General features: G+C 39.4%; 1 protein-coding gene across 1 annotated transcript in view; it reads right to left on the bottom strand.

The window, feature by feature from the left end:
- The window catches only part of LOC127648439 (serine/threonine-protein kinase WNK4-like), a 74,909-nt gene that overhangs the window by 32,263 nt on the left and 30,252 nt on the right, over positions 1 to 12,394 (bottom strand). The window contains exons 2-4 of the mRNA XM_052133114.1: positions 5,129 to 5,301; positions 4,167 to 4,387; positions 1,966 to 2,123 (exon numbers count right to left, since the gene is read on the bottom strand). Coding sequence (XP_051989074.1) covers positions 1,966 to 2,123; positions 4,167 to 4,387; positions 5,129 to 5,301 — 552 coding nt within the window. The remainder of the gene's footprint in view (positions 1 to 1,965; positions 2,124 to 4,166; positions 4,388 to 5,128; positions 5,302 to 12,394) is intronic.

Below are 12,394 nucleotides of genomic sequence, written 5' to 3'. Positions count from 1 at the left end.
ATCATAATTTCCGTTCAGCAGTGGTATGCGTAAACATGCACGTGCGACACACCCAGAAGAGCAGTGCTGTTTACAACTGAGTAGAAGGAATGCTGTACAGAAGCTTTGTATCACTTTAGAAGTCATTAACCACATGAATTTAACCACTGTAGTTGTATAGATGACGTTTATACTGACTGCCTGTGACTTTTAGAGCTTCAAAAGTTGGATCATCATCCACTTGCATTTTAAAAACCTACTAAGCTGAGATTTTTTGTGTTCTGCTGAAGGAAGAAAGGCACACACTTGGGATGGAAGAGGTTGAGTAAATGAGAGAATTTTCATTTTTGGGTGAACTATCCCTTTAAGAGAACAGATTATAAGATGGTAATGTAAGTACAGTGACATGTACTTCTCAACATGTGCTGGCCATTTAATGCATCAAGGAATGGAACTGAAAAATAGCTTACAGTCCTTTAGTGTGTGTGGTTTTAAGATGAACGAAATGGAAAATCAGGCCGTTTTCCCACAAGAATTATAACTCTCCAGAAGGGGTTCTGTATCCAACAATGCTTCTAGTGTTGTTCTACAACTGTTTAACTGTGTGGTTTTTGCTTGTATATTACACTACTCATTAACACATTGATTGGCCTTAGGCGAAGAGGCATAATGGAAGAGATTATGATCGTGCCAACTTGATGCACACCCAAGATTGTGGTTAGTGTGCACTGCACATATAAGCATAATTGAATTAATAACAGATTTCAGCGCTGTTATTAGAAATAAGATGGATCGTTGGGTTAACCAGTGGGTTGAGTTCTGAGCGACAGAGGAGAATGCCGTTTCCTAAATGGAATTATATCTCAAGGGTGTTGTGCTTATTGTCCCATAGTTGTGAAATAAGTCACCCAAACTCTCATACAAGCCTCAAGCCTCACTCATCTACATACATTTGGTTCAAGTAAGCACTAAAAGCCCTTTCCCACCTACAGTCCTGGTACTTTTCCCTTAGTAACTTTCAAGATCAGAACTCTTCCAAGGACCGGGACACCCAACGAAATCAACAACACTGACGGAGGACGCCAGGATCGGAGCTATACTTTTGTTTGTTTAGCTGTTTTATATGCAGCTTTGGCTGCATCGGAAAATGTAGGCAGCTGCCTTATCAGTTAATGGTTTAAACAACAGTGTTTTTGGATCAGCCTATTTCATCCTACCTTCATCCATCCTCATACAGCCTCTGAATGCAGCATTTTCCAGTTTTCAGACAGTTTTCAGCTTACAGTTTAAACCAGGCTCGTGAGCTGCTCCATGCTGCCTTCAAGGTGGCTAAAGTAACGTTTAACTGTACATAAGTTACTGAAATACTCACTCATTCACTTAAAAAAAAAGTGTCTTGATGCAAATTAACCACGCAGTATCAGGCATGCAAAACTACCCCTATAGATATATCCTAGATTTAATGACGAAATGACACATTTTCTTTGGTTAATTTGTTTATAATATGTTATTTCTGTTAAGGGAATTGTAAAATTAGCACAACCCTCTCAGAATCAGGCTAGCAGCTAGTTTGTTTACTATTGGTGGCTATGGAGCTCCTCTCCTTTCTCAAAGCAGGTTTTTGTCCAATCACAGGCTGCAGCACCTCCCACAGTTCCTATATGCCCCAAAATATCTACTCCGGAGTATGAGCTAAAATTGTACCCTAAAACGACTTCAAGGAACTACAGTTCCTTAGGTGCGAAAGCGACAAAAAGAACTAGTCCAGGGAAAAGTACCTAAAATGGGCTTTAGTACCACCAGTGGGAAAGGACCTTAAGTTTATAATGCATGAGTTCTGCATGAAAACATTCACACGTCTTTTTTTTTTTTAAATAAATGCAAAAAGAGTCCCAAGCGGTGTTTTGACTGTGCATAACTAGCATTGTGAGCCAAGCCCGGGGCTGTGACATGTATCTCAGCCTAAATAATACAGGATTGACTTACACTGGTGACTTTGCGGTAGATCTGTGCAGCGTTTTGGCACTCCGAGTAAGGGTACTCTGACGTGGTCATCTCCAGGATGCACATACCAAAGGCATAAACATCCACAGCTTCATCATACTTCTCCTCATACATCTCAGGAGCCATAAACTCTGGAGTACCTGTGGTGGAGCAAAGAACAATGCCAACAAAATCAGAAAATTCACAAACGGGTCATTCTGTGTCAATATAACCCAGGGGTGTTGAGAGGAGGGTGATTGAGGATTCACACACATTTCACTTCTGGTAACATGCGTAACTGTTCATCGATATTGAGAGGTTATGTCTAACTTCTTTGCTTAATAATTGGCTAAGCCCCTTATCTCTTCCAGCCCTAGCAACACCCCTGTTAAACCCTTAAAAAGGTGGCAGCATCATTATTTAATTTTTAAACAAGAATAATAAGATAATCACCTTTGGTGCTTTTCTAATGATGCTTTCCAGAACTTTGCACATGTACATTTCTGAAGCCAAATAAACTAGATGTGTTGCACTAACCGTAGAGCCACATGCATCACTTATTCTTAATAACAGTTTATTATTAACATTATTGTTTTTGTGTAAATAAATAAAAGGTATGTTCCTAACAGAAATTATACTATTGTATTTTTGGACATGAAAAACTAGCCTTGTGAAATTGAACAATTTACACATGGAGCCTCACTGAGAGCCCCATATCTCTAAAAGACTCACACGTGTAATCTCACGCGTGTCTCCGCTAGAGTTTTAGAAAAGATCTCAACAATGTGACTGTTCTCAGATTTGCCAAGATACTAAAACTGTTGTGTAGGTGGGGGCTTGGTCGAGTGTTCGTCCGGAGAAAGCGGTAAGGGTACAAACCTGAGCGCTATAATATCCAACACATGTTTCTGATTGCAGCAAGCACTGGGGAGAGAGATAAAAAGAGGGAGCATGCCAGAGACGAGGAGAGAGCGCCGAGCTTCCGAGCCGTGTGTGTGTGTGTGTGTGTGTGTTACAGAACTCTTACGTTGAAAAGCGCGTTGTTTGAGTGTAAATAAATGTACCGTTTTGGGTTTGAAATTCCCAGTCGTCCACTTCCTTCTTCTAAGAGTGAAAGAGATATGCTACAACTGCCAATCAACAGTCAATATGTACTCAAACGCTTCTCATTAAATTCTTCCAAAACCAAATTATCTGAGCTATGCTACTCACCTACCTTTTACAGCTCTTTATTTTATAGATAATGTGCCATTTGTATATATGTGTATTCCTGCTTAAGCTATTTTAGTAGAAACATACAAGACAAAACTGATACTTTAATGAAAAACGACTAAGAACTCCATTTAATCTCCTGAGCTGTTAAAGAATAACTTTTGAGCAACCTCTATTGGACTCAGACATGACAACCTTTTGATTACCCAAACCTTTAACCAATAAAACGCACCCAGAAACATGACTTAGCCCACCAAGAGACCAACTGTTTAAATTTAGACATAAGCATTTACAATACATTTGAAAGCCAAAGACAAACAATTTAGATACTGAATACCCTTGGAAACTTCCTTTGAGCTTGGGACTGAACTTAAGCGATTGGTTGGGCAACGTAAATCTGTTACTGATGTATCAGGTGGCACATGCTTTACTTATTCATGCCAGTGAACATTCTCCTAATCCTCTGGGTGTGAGCAGATCACATTTTAAATCAAATTTAGCCAACGGTGAGCTAAAATGATATACTGAATGCAAGAAGTGAACATTGTAGGCAGGTGAGAAGAGAAATAGTGTTAAGCACCTGTAATATAATAAATATAGTTGACCTCATAAACAAACAAACAGATATATAAGCTGATAGCAGAGGTGGGGCAGAGTTCTTTCACAGGAACTCTCGTGAAGGTTAAAGAAAATTCTCTCTGGGGTGAAAATGGATAGCAAATGTAGGGACATTTCAAGTTTTGTGATTATAGATTATATGTTATACAATATTCTCCTGCAAAAAAAAAAAAACAGTGGGTCACAATTGGCTGATTTTTGGCCATTTCAGGATTATCATGTGATAACGGTGTCCACTTTGTCAATTAACAGAAGAGTTACTTCCACCATCTGTCAGTACCAAACTCTACAGACAGCCTTGACATTTTAATCAATTAATAACAAACCATTTCTGATTTCACTTTTTTAACTCACAAAAGCTGGTTTTAACTCACCTATTACACTCTTGGCGAATGAGGCACTCTTGAGTGTGGCTAGACCCAGATCACCGATCTTCACAGATCCAGTAGGGCCAGTAATGAAGATATTGTCACACTTGAGATCTCTGTGGATGATGGGGGGTGTTCGTGTGTGCAGGAAGTGAAGGCCTTTCAGGATCTGATGACTCCATCGCTGGAGAAGCTTCAGTTTCATTTCTTTGAACCTCTTCAGGTACCTGTCGGAAAACAGAAAACAAGAAAACCCATGAGCTCAAAACATAGCAACCCTGAGCCAAATGGCAAACCTAATGTGGACTTGTGGTCTTCTGGCTTACATTTGAGTGTGACCATAAAGGCCATTTGTCACTCTTTGGTGAAAACCACATTGGTTTTCATTGGTTGATATACTTCAACTACAGTAACTACCCAACAATTCATGTGGCCAAAATCTCCAGTCAACAATGAACAGTCAAGGGTGGACATGAAGGATTTAGGATGTGCCATTTGGGATAGGGCCACTGTCACTGAAGTGTGACATATGACTGGATGTGGTTGGAGTTTCATTAGCTAATCATCCGGTGATGTTCAATGAAACTATGCCAAAATCCAGCCAAGCTTTGAAGGATTTGGCTTGTTACTTAAAGATTTAGAAGTTAAAAATTGAGGCCTGCTAAGTTTAGAGTCAGCTAAAAAGTACTTGATGTCTTCCACTATTTGAGCAAGAATAAAGAAAGTTCTCTAGAGAAACTGCATTAATCCTACTGTTGCAAACTGTTGGATAAAAGTGACTGCAAAATTACAGTTATCAAGCAGTTTCCAAAGGCAAAGGTTTGGGAGAAATTCTTAAAAATGTTGGCTTTACTGCCTCATGGACATCTTTTTCATTCTGATGTCTACTTACTGACATCTTTAATGCCCACACCATCTGCAAGCACTTCCGGAGCAATTTTACGGAACTATGCGAGGACTGAACTTACGTCTTCAGTGTTCCTGACGTCATGAGTTCTGTCACAAGGATGATGCACTTGTGACCTTTCATAGTGGACTTCCAGGAGTCGTAGAAACGGACAATGTTAGGATGCTGTAGACACTTTAGCATTTCCACCTCTTCACTAAAACGCTGCCGTTCTACTTTTGTCAGCCTCCGGGTCTGTCAAAGAGACACATATTTAAAACAAATTTATGGGTTTGTTCATTCATGTCAGTACAGGATGGGACATATGGCAAGCTCTGGATTTCTCTTGATTTGAAGGGACTTCAAGTTTAGAGTGACTTCAGTGACTAAATTACATTTGTTAACTTTGCTTCAGATCTCCTTTAAAGAAGTGCAAATGGATTTCTTGGAACTGTTGGAAGCAACTGTTGCATGCCTTTTCTGCCATTTATTCCCTCTCCTCTAATGTGTTCTCTAATGTGATTTAACCAAGTAGGACAGTTTCCTAGATTCTTGCTAGCCCTGGAACAACATGCCTATTAACCAATCAAATGTTATGGTTAGGTTAAGGGTCATGAAGGATTAGGCCTAGGGATAAGGTTCAGGGTATGAACAACATTCTTTGAAGCCATTCACACTAAAAGTGGTTTTCCGTCCATCCATGCTGCTTTTCAGTTGTTTTTCTACGTATATATATGTGCACATCTTTGACATGTTTTTTTTTTAGCTTTTTGTGCAGGAGTGACACATTTTTAGATGCTGCGACGGGATAAAAAGAATGTAAACTTTAAAAAATTGGCTACTGCAACAAAGGATTCAGCCTAAACAGGCCCCAAGTTAGTTTCCATCTTATTTCAGAGGAACTGTAGGTTAAGGTTAGGGGTATAGTTAAGGGTAGGGTTAGGGTTTTGACTGTTTGAAATGAATGTTGTTCCTTGACCAACTAAGAATGATGATCCAGAACATTATTTAATTGGTAGAAAGTCTTTGCCCCCTGTCTGAATTTCTGAGTTTGTGTTACTCTTGTTTGTGGCCAGATTTTATTGTGAATTGCGGCAGTATATAAATAGAGTCTAGTTGTGAAATAGCCTTTCATTTCTTTAGGAGTTCAAGGTTTCAGTTACGCAAAAAAGCTAGTTGTTAGCCAATATAACTTTCTTAAATACATGAATGATTTATTTCATGTTTAGTTTTTTTGTGTGTGTGTTCATGATGACATTTGGTGTAAAAATATAAATAAAATACAGAAAATTAGACACGAGGCAAAAACTTCAGCAATTCAGGAGGTTGAAAGTGCATGAAGTCGTCTTTATACGTTCATTTAACCTAAAGTTTACAGGTGAGTATGGCAACAAAATGCTTGAGAAATTCTTACTTTTCCCACCATGAAATATAGACATTATTTAAACCGTAGAATGGATATGTAGGTCAAAATGTACCTATGTCTAGTTTTTAGGACATAGTTTTTATATGAAGTGGTCTTTTGATCTGCAGCTCCAGGTGTTCCTAAATTAAGGTGTCTTCTTTCAAGTGAAGTGATTTTTCTTTTTTTTATCATTTTTTTTTTACATTTAGTTGAATTTCAGAATTTTGTTTTAGTTGAAAAAAATGTTTTCATTATAAAATAATTTGTATCACTACCCCTGGAATGCATATGTGCTTCCTATTCAACACATACAGTAAGTGTTTTTGTGATATTCAATGCATTTAACACTGGCATTCATTTTTAATACAGATTTTTTTTAGTTTACATTTGTTGTGTAATTAAATATATGCTAAATACCATGTTAAAATGTAGTTATGTGTAGTATTCAAGAAAGTTGACATTCAGCTGATGCTTATAACCAAAGTGTTTGACATTACAGCCGTTACAGGGACAGTCCTCATGGAGCAACCTGAAGTTTGATGACTAGTTCACATCAAAAGGCAAAATGGTCATTGCACCAGGACCACTTCTTAGTGTATTTTTCTTTTGGATGCCTCACCACTATGAACAACAAATATAGCTACATAGAGCAGATCGGGGGCCCTAAGCAACTTGCTTAGTTTACCTATAAGGAGAACCAGCACTGCAGTTATGCATTTAAGGAGGGTGAAGTTACATAGGCGTTTGAGGATTAAAAGGAGGTCAGTTGGCTCATCCACCTTGACACAAGGCCACATGTGTTTGCTGCAACACTCACAATTTCAGTGATAAGACATGTGAGTCTTGACTGCACAAACAAAGCACCCATGGGGCTATAAGGCCACATTCTATCAAACTGTCTAATACATTCAGTACCAAGGGGCATTCAGACAGAATGCATTGTCACATTAAAAAAGCTAGATGGAGCACACTAAATAAAACAGAACACGGGTTGCTCGAGACACATTTTTAAAAGGTGAAGTTCTTTCAACTTGACACGGAGTCTTAAAAACATGCCACTTTTGCTCGCCATGCAGCAGTCTAAGACCTCAGTCTAGGGCCTGGGTAGCTCAGCAAGTAAAGATGCTGACTACCACACCTGGAATTGCAAGTTCGAATCCAGGGCATGCTGAGTGACTCCAGTCAGGCTTCCTGCAACCAACTGGCCCGGTTGCTAGTGTGGGTAGAGTCACGTTGGGTTAACCTCCTCATGGTCACTATAATGTGCCGCTCTAATGTATAAATTCTCACTCTCAGTGGGGTGTGTGGTGAGTTGTGCGTGGATGCCGCGAAGAACAGCGTGAAGCCTCTACACGTGCTAGGTAACTAGACGCAGAGGCAACTGAGATTTGTCCTCCGCCACTCGGATTGAGGTGAGCCACTACGCCACCATGAGGTCTTAGGTTGCATTGGGAATTGGGCATTCCAAAATAGGGAGAAAAGGGGAGGAAAAAAAAAACAGAGCAGACAGATGCAAAAAAAAGTTAGGTGTGAACAGCCCTTAACACACACAACAATAGTAACCCCCAATACAACACAAAACCTTTATACAAGTGAAAAAGAAGTCTCAATGCCGCACTGCAAATGACCACAAAAGCACGCTGTCACAAATCAAAACATGATTCACTAAATCCTGTTAGCAGCTATTCTGTGTTTATAAAGCATTAGCATTCCAGCAAAGCCAAAATGTGCTAAATCCTTAAGCTGGCACCCTTTCTATACAAAAGCATCTGAGCTCCACACATGGAAAAACTGACAATCCCTTCAGCTTTAATTACTCTGATTTGCTGCTTTGGGTTTTAAAGACTCTAAAAGCCTGAACTGCATAATTTCCTGAAAAAGTAGATGATGTATGACAGAAGCTGTTGGTCAAAACACATTTGGCACTTCTGAGTTTGTTTGCATTTCCACAGCTGGCCCTCTAGACAGACTGATGAGCTCCACACATAATATTATGTCAAAGCAGAAGCCAGATGTTGCCAACAAAATGGGGGACCTTCTCAGTAACGGTCCCCTAAGACAGGTGACAGGTCGACCGGACCGATGACTGCCTTGTACTCAAGGTTGTTAGACCGTAATAGGCTTTACAGCAATAACACACTCAAATCCTACATTTTGTTTCACCTTTAAAACAGAGAATCCACTGTCCAGAATTCTGGTGTAAATGATGAGTGTTGGTCTAGAGAACTAAGCTTATAGTGACTACTGTGGGCACTAAATTCTGGGTTGAGAATGTTATTTAACTTGATTTAACCTAAAGCTAATGGGTAGAATCTTTCGGATAGTAAAGTTTGCCCAAAAATAAAAATTCTGTCATCATTTACTCACTCATGTTGTTATACTGGTTTGGAACAACATGATGGTTAAGAAATTAGTTACATTTTTGGGATAATCTATCCCTTAAACAACCTGTGACATTGAGAATGTGGGGCAACGGCAGATGGTTATGTAACCAAGGCAGCTGAGGACAATCCTTAAACAGGTTTGGATGAAGTTGGAAGAAGTGGAACATGAAGTGTGCATGAGTGTGTTGATAGTGCTTTAATCGTAGTAATAGAGAACAGCAAGAAAAGCATGAAAGAAGATCAAGTGTCCTGTATGTCAGGCAGAGCTGCAAAGGAATGCTGTTGCATCTCTGACTACACTATTTCAGGACGTTCCCCCCCAGAGCCATGGAAAAACTGCTGTGTGAAACTCGCTCTCTCCTGCCCTCTCCCACTTTTCCTGCCAGTCCACAAGATCCTCTATCACAGGGATCTTCAACCTTTTTCAGGCCAAGGCCCTTTGAGGGTAGAGAGATGGAGATGGGTTACATAATGTATAAGTGTTGTGTTTTATGCCTATAGTAATGTTTATGGTACCAAATTAATGTATGTACAACGTGCATTCAAAGCCATCAAAATAATCATAAAGTGATGTACAGCAGGGGTCTACAACCTTTTTTGACATGTTGTTCACTGTTATTCACTGTGCCATAGCCCCTCCAGATGGAAAGATGGATGGATGGATGGACAGATGTGGTACTATACACATGTAACTATAGGCATAAAATGCAACACTCAATTTTATACTATATGACACTATTTTTGCAGAGCAGCTACCAATTCAAAATAAGTTTTAACATAAATCTCACACATACGAAATGTAGAAAGTTACTAAAAATCTTCAGTTTTTGTCTGCAGGGAAAATCCAGCTTAAACTGGTAGCTTTTGGAACATGGTAGCTGGTCCAAGCTGGTTGACCAGCTACCATGTTCCAAAAACCAGCTTGAACATCTTGAGCTGTATGAGCAGCTTTCTAGCATGGATCAGCTAATGACCAGCTTAGACCAGCTAAAGACCAGCTTGAACCAGATACTGACCAGTTTGGACATGCTCATGAGCATCTTGGACCAGCTAGAAACCAGCTACCATGTCCCAAAACACAGCTACCAGATTAAACTGGATTTTCCAGAGGCTCCGAGGTGAAATGCATTCATGGAAAGATTCCCTCATTATAAAAATGTCATATAATGATGTGTCTGACTGGATAAAGAAGCTATCAGACATTGTTTTGTAATCTGTGCTAACATCCTCTCTAGGATAGAGAAGTCTCTTCCCTCTTATGGTAAATGAGCCAAATGTTGATGGTGGTAGATCCATTCTTAGCCACAACAGCCAATTCACCAGTGCAATATAGCATTGTGCTAACCGCTAATGTAACCACAATCAGAACAACACTGTCTGCCACTTTCAATTTGACTTGCTTAAGTTGGAAACTGAGCCTCGTTGTCTCTTCAAGGAGTTTTTAGCAGATACTAGGCCCAAATCATCAATAAATTACACAGGCTCTGCTTCTAGGAACACTTTTTACTGCAGGGCTGAACATTTAATAAAAACACTTTCAGCACAAACAATTCCCAAACTGCTAGAGGAGCTTTCCTCAAGAAAAGAAAATGTTCTTACAAACAGTAATTTTATGGACCCTAAATGTAGATCATAAATGGTGCCAGAACAATCCAGATCTGTCCCAACACCACTGCTTAAAAGACCAGCTTATATCATCATGAATTGCTGGTTGTTAGTGCTAGTTTGGTGCTGGTCAAGCTGGTGGGCCACCAATTCCACGCTGATTGACAGATGAAATCTTACTGGTTAAGGTCATTTAGAAGCTTTCTGGGCACACCAGCATACCAGCAGCCAAAACACAATATATGCTGATGTCTTTCAGAAGAGACCTTGGAATTGCATCCGGAACCTGTTTTAGTGGATCCCCCCACCTCATTCACCTTTGCAAGAAATTCCCAAGTGAGAGATCCCACAGACAGTCATGGGTGGAAATGTGAGACTCCATACAACTTCCAAAACAAGACTGCCATGTGTGTGTTGCTATGTTTATAATTCGTGGAATGGTTCATCACTGTAGGGCTGGGCGATATGTAAAAAAGATTTTAGCGATGATTGCCTTAAAATATATTGTGCTATCCAATTACATTATCAACCCACCAGTGTCCAAATAGTTTTTGGGGCCTCTCAGTTTCTCATGGTTCCTACAGCCATTGTGCAACAATAAGGGCTTTACAAACAGAAAAGATCTTAGAACATCCTATATTCTGCCGTATAGACGTATAAACAGTGAAAACCAAGAGGAAATGTGTTGAACTGAACTCTGAATGTTTGGAATAGCAAAACCTGTAATTATAGTTGACAATGGTGGTCAGCGGTTGACTGTGATTGGGGTTTCTGAGAGTGGTTGTGACGTCAAAGTGAACATGTAATGTATTCCAGACACGGGAAACACATGTAGTGTGCATTTACAGAGCAGAAAATAAACTGGCAATGAATGCAGGAACTGAGAGACAGTGAGAAGGATGTGATGTAATAGTGTTGGAGTGTGTGGGTGGGTTACACAGGCCTGCTCTTTATCAGGAACAACCAGTGTCATCTCTAAAGATACTTTGATTTTGAACAGAGGGGCAGCACAATATATTGCCTTACTGGCTCCAGTGCTCTATTAATGCCCTGTTAACACTGACATGATTTTATTGTTGGTGGTCACCAGGTCACTGCACTGTTGGTCGTAGTGGTCTCTTCTACTGTGGGGCAGGCATTCATGTGATTAAAGGCATCCGTCTAGCACATGCTTAACTAGAAAAACAGCACAGACTGATGTAAAAACATGGCCCATTACTGTATGGCAAGACTTGAAACTTAACTAAACACTCAATTACTTCTCTTCAGCTATAAAAAGAGCAGTTTTTGAGCAATACACTTTTCCTTTGTGTTATTGCAATTGTAAACAGCAAAGCTTGGCAAAGACAGATTCAAATTTGCATTGCCTGTGTGAATACAATAGCTCTACGTTTTACAGCATCTACAATCATCCTGGTTCCACACTGTAAAAACAAATCTTGTTAAATTAAAAAAATAATGGCAGCTGTGGTTGGCAGAAATTTGACGTAAAAAATATGGTAACCACGTTTCAGGCTTAACGGGACGTAATTTTAATGCCTGTATATTTTATGGTGCATTACAGTAATATATATTATTATATAATAAACTTGCTATATTAACCTTCTAAAACTGTAAATATCTGCTCTTCACTTTATAATTTATTGTTAATCACTATAGTAATTACAGAAGAGCACATGAAGACATGATGTTCACCAGTAGTGGCTCTTCCAGGAGCAATGACCAATAAACACAGAGACAGTGCTCAGTCTCACTCACACAAACATTAAAGCCCATCAGGGTAACACATGTGAAATTAAAATAATGTCATAAACACAGAACACCCCAATGTATGTAACTGATATTAAAAACAAGAACATAACTATTCCCATAAAATATAATGAAATTAACTGGGTCACACAGGGAATTCTGGGAATGCCCAATTATTGTTTTTTACCGTAATTTTTACAATAAT

Source organism: Xyrauchen texanus, chromosome 8 (assembly GCF_025860055.1).
Source record: "Xyrauchen texanus isolate HMW12.3.18 chromosome 8, RBS_HiC_50CHRs, whole genome shotgun sequence".
Classification (NCBI taxonomy): Eukaryota; Metazoa; Chordata; class Actinopteri; order Cypriniformes; family Catostomidae; genus Xyrauchen; species Xyrauchen texanus.
This window is presented reverse-complemented; position numbering and strand designations above follow the sequence as displayed.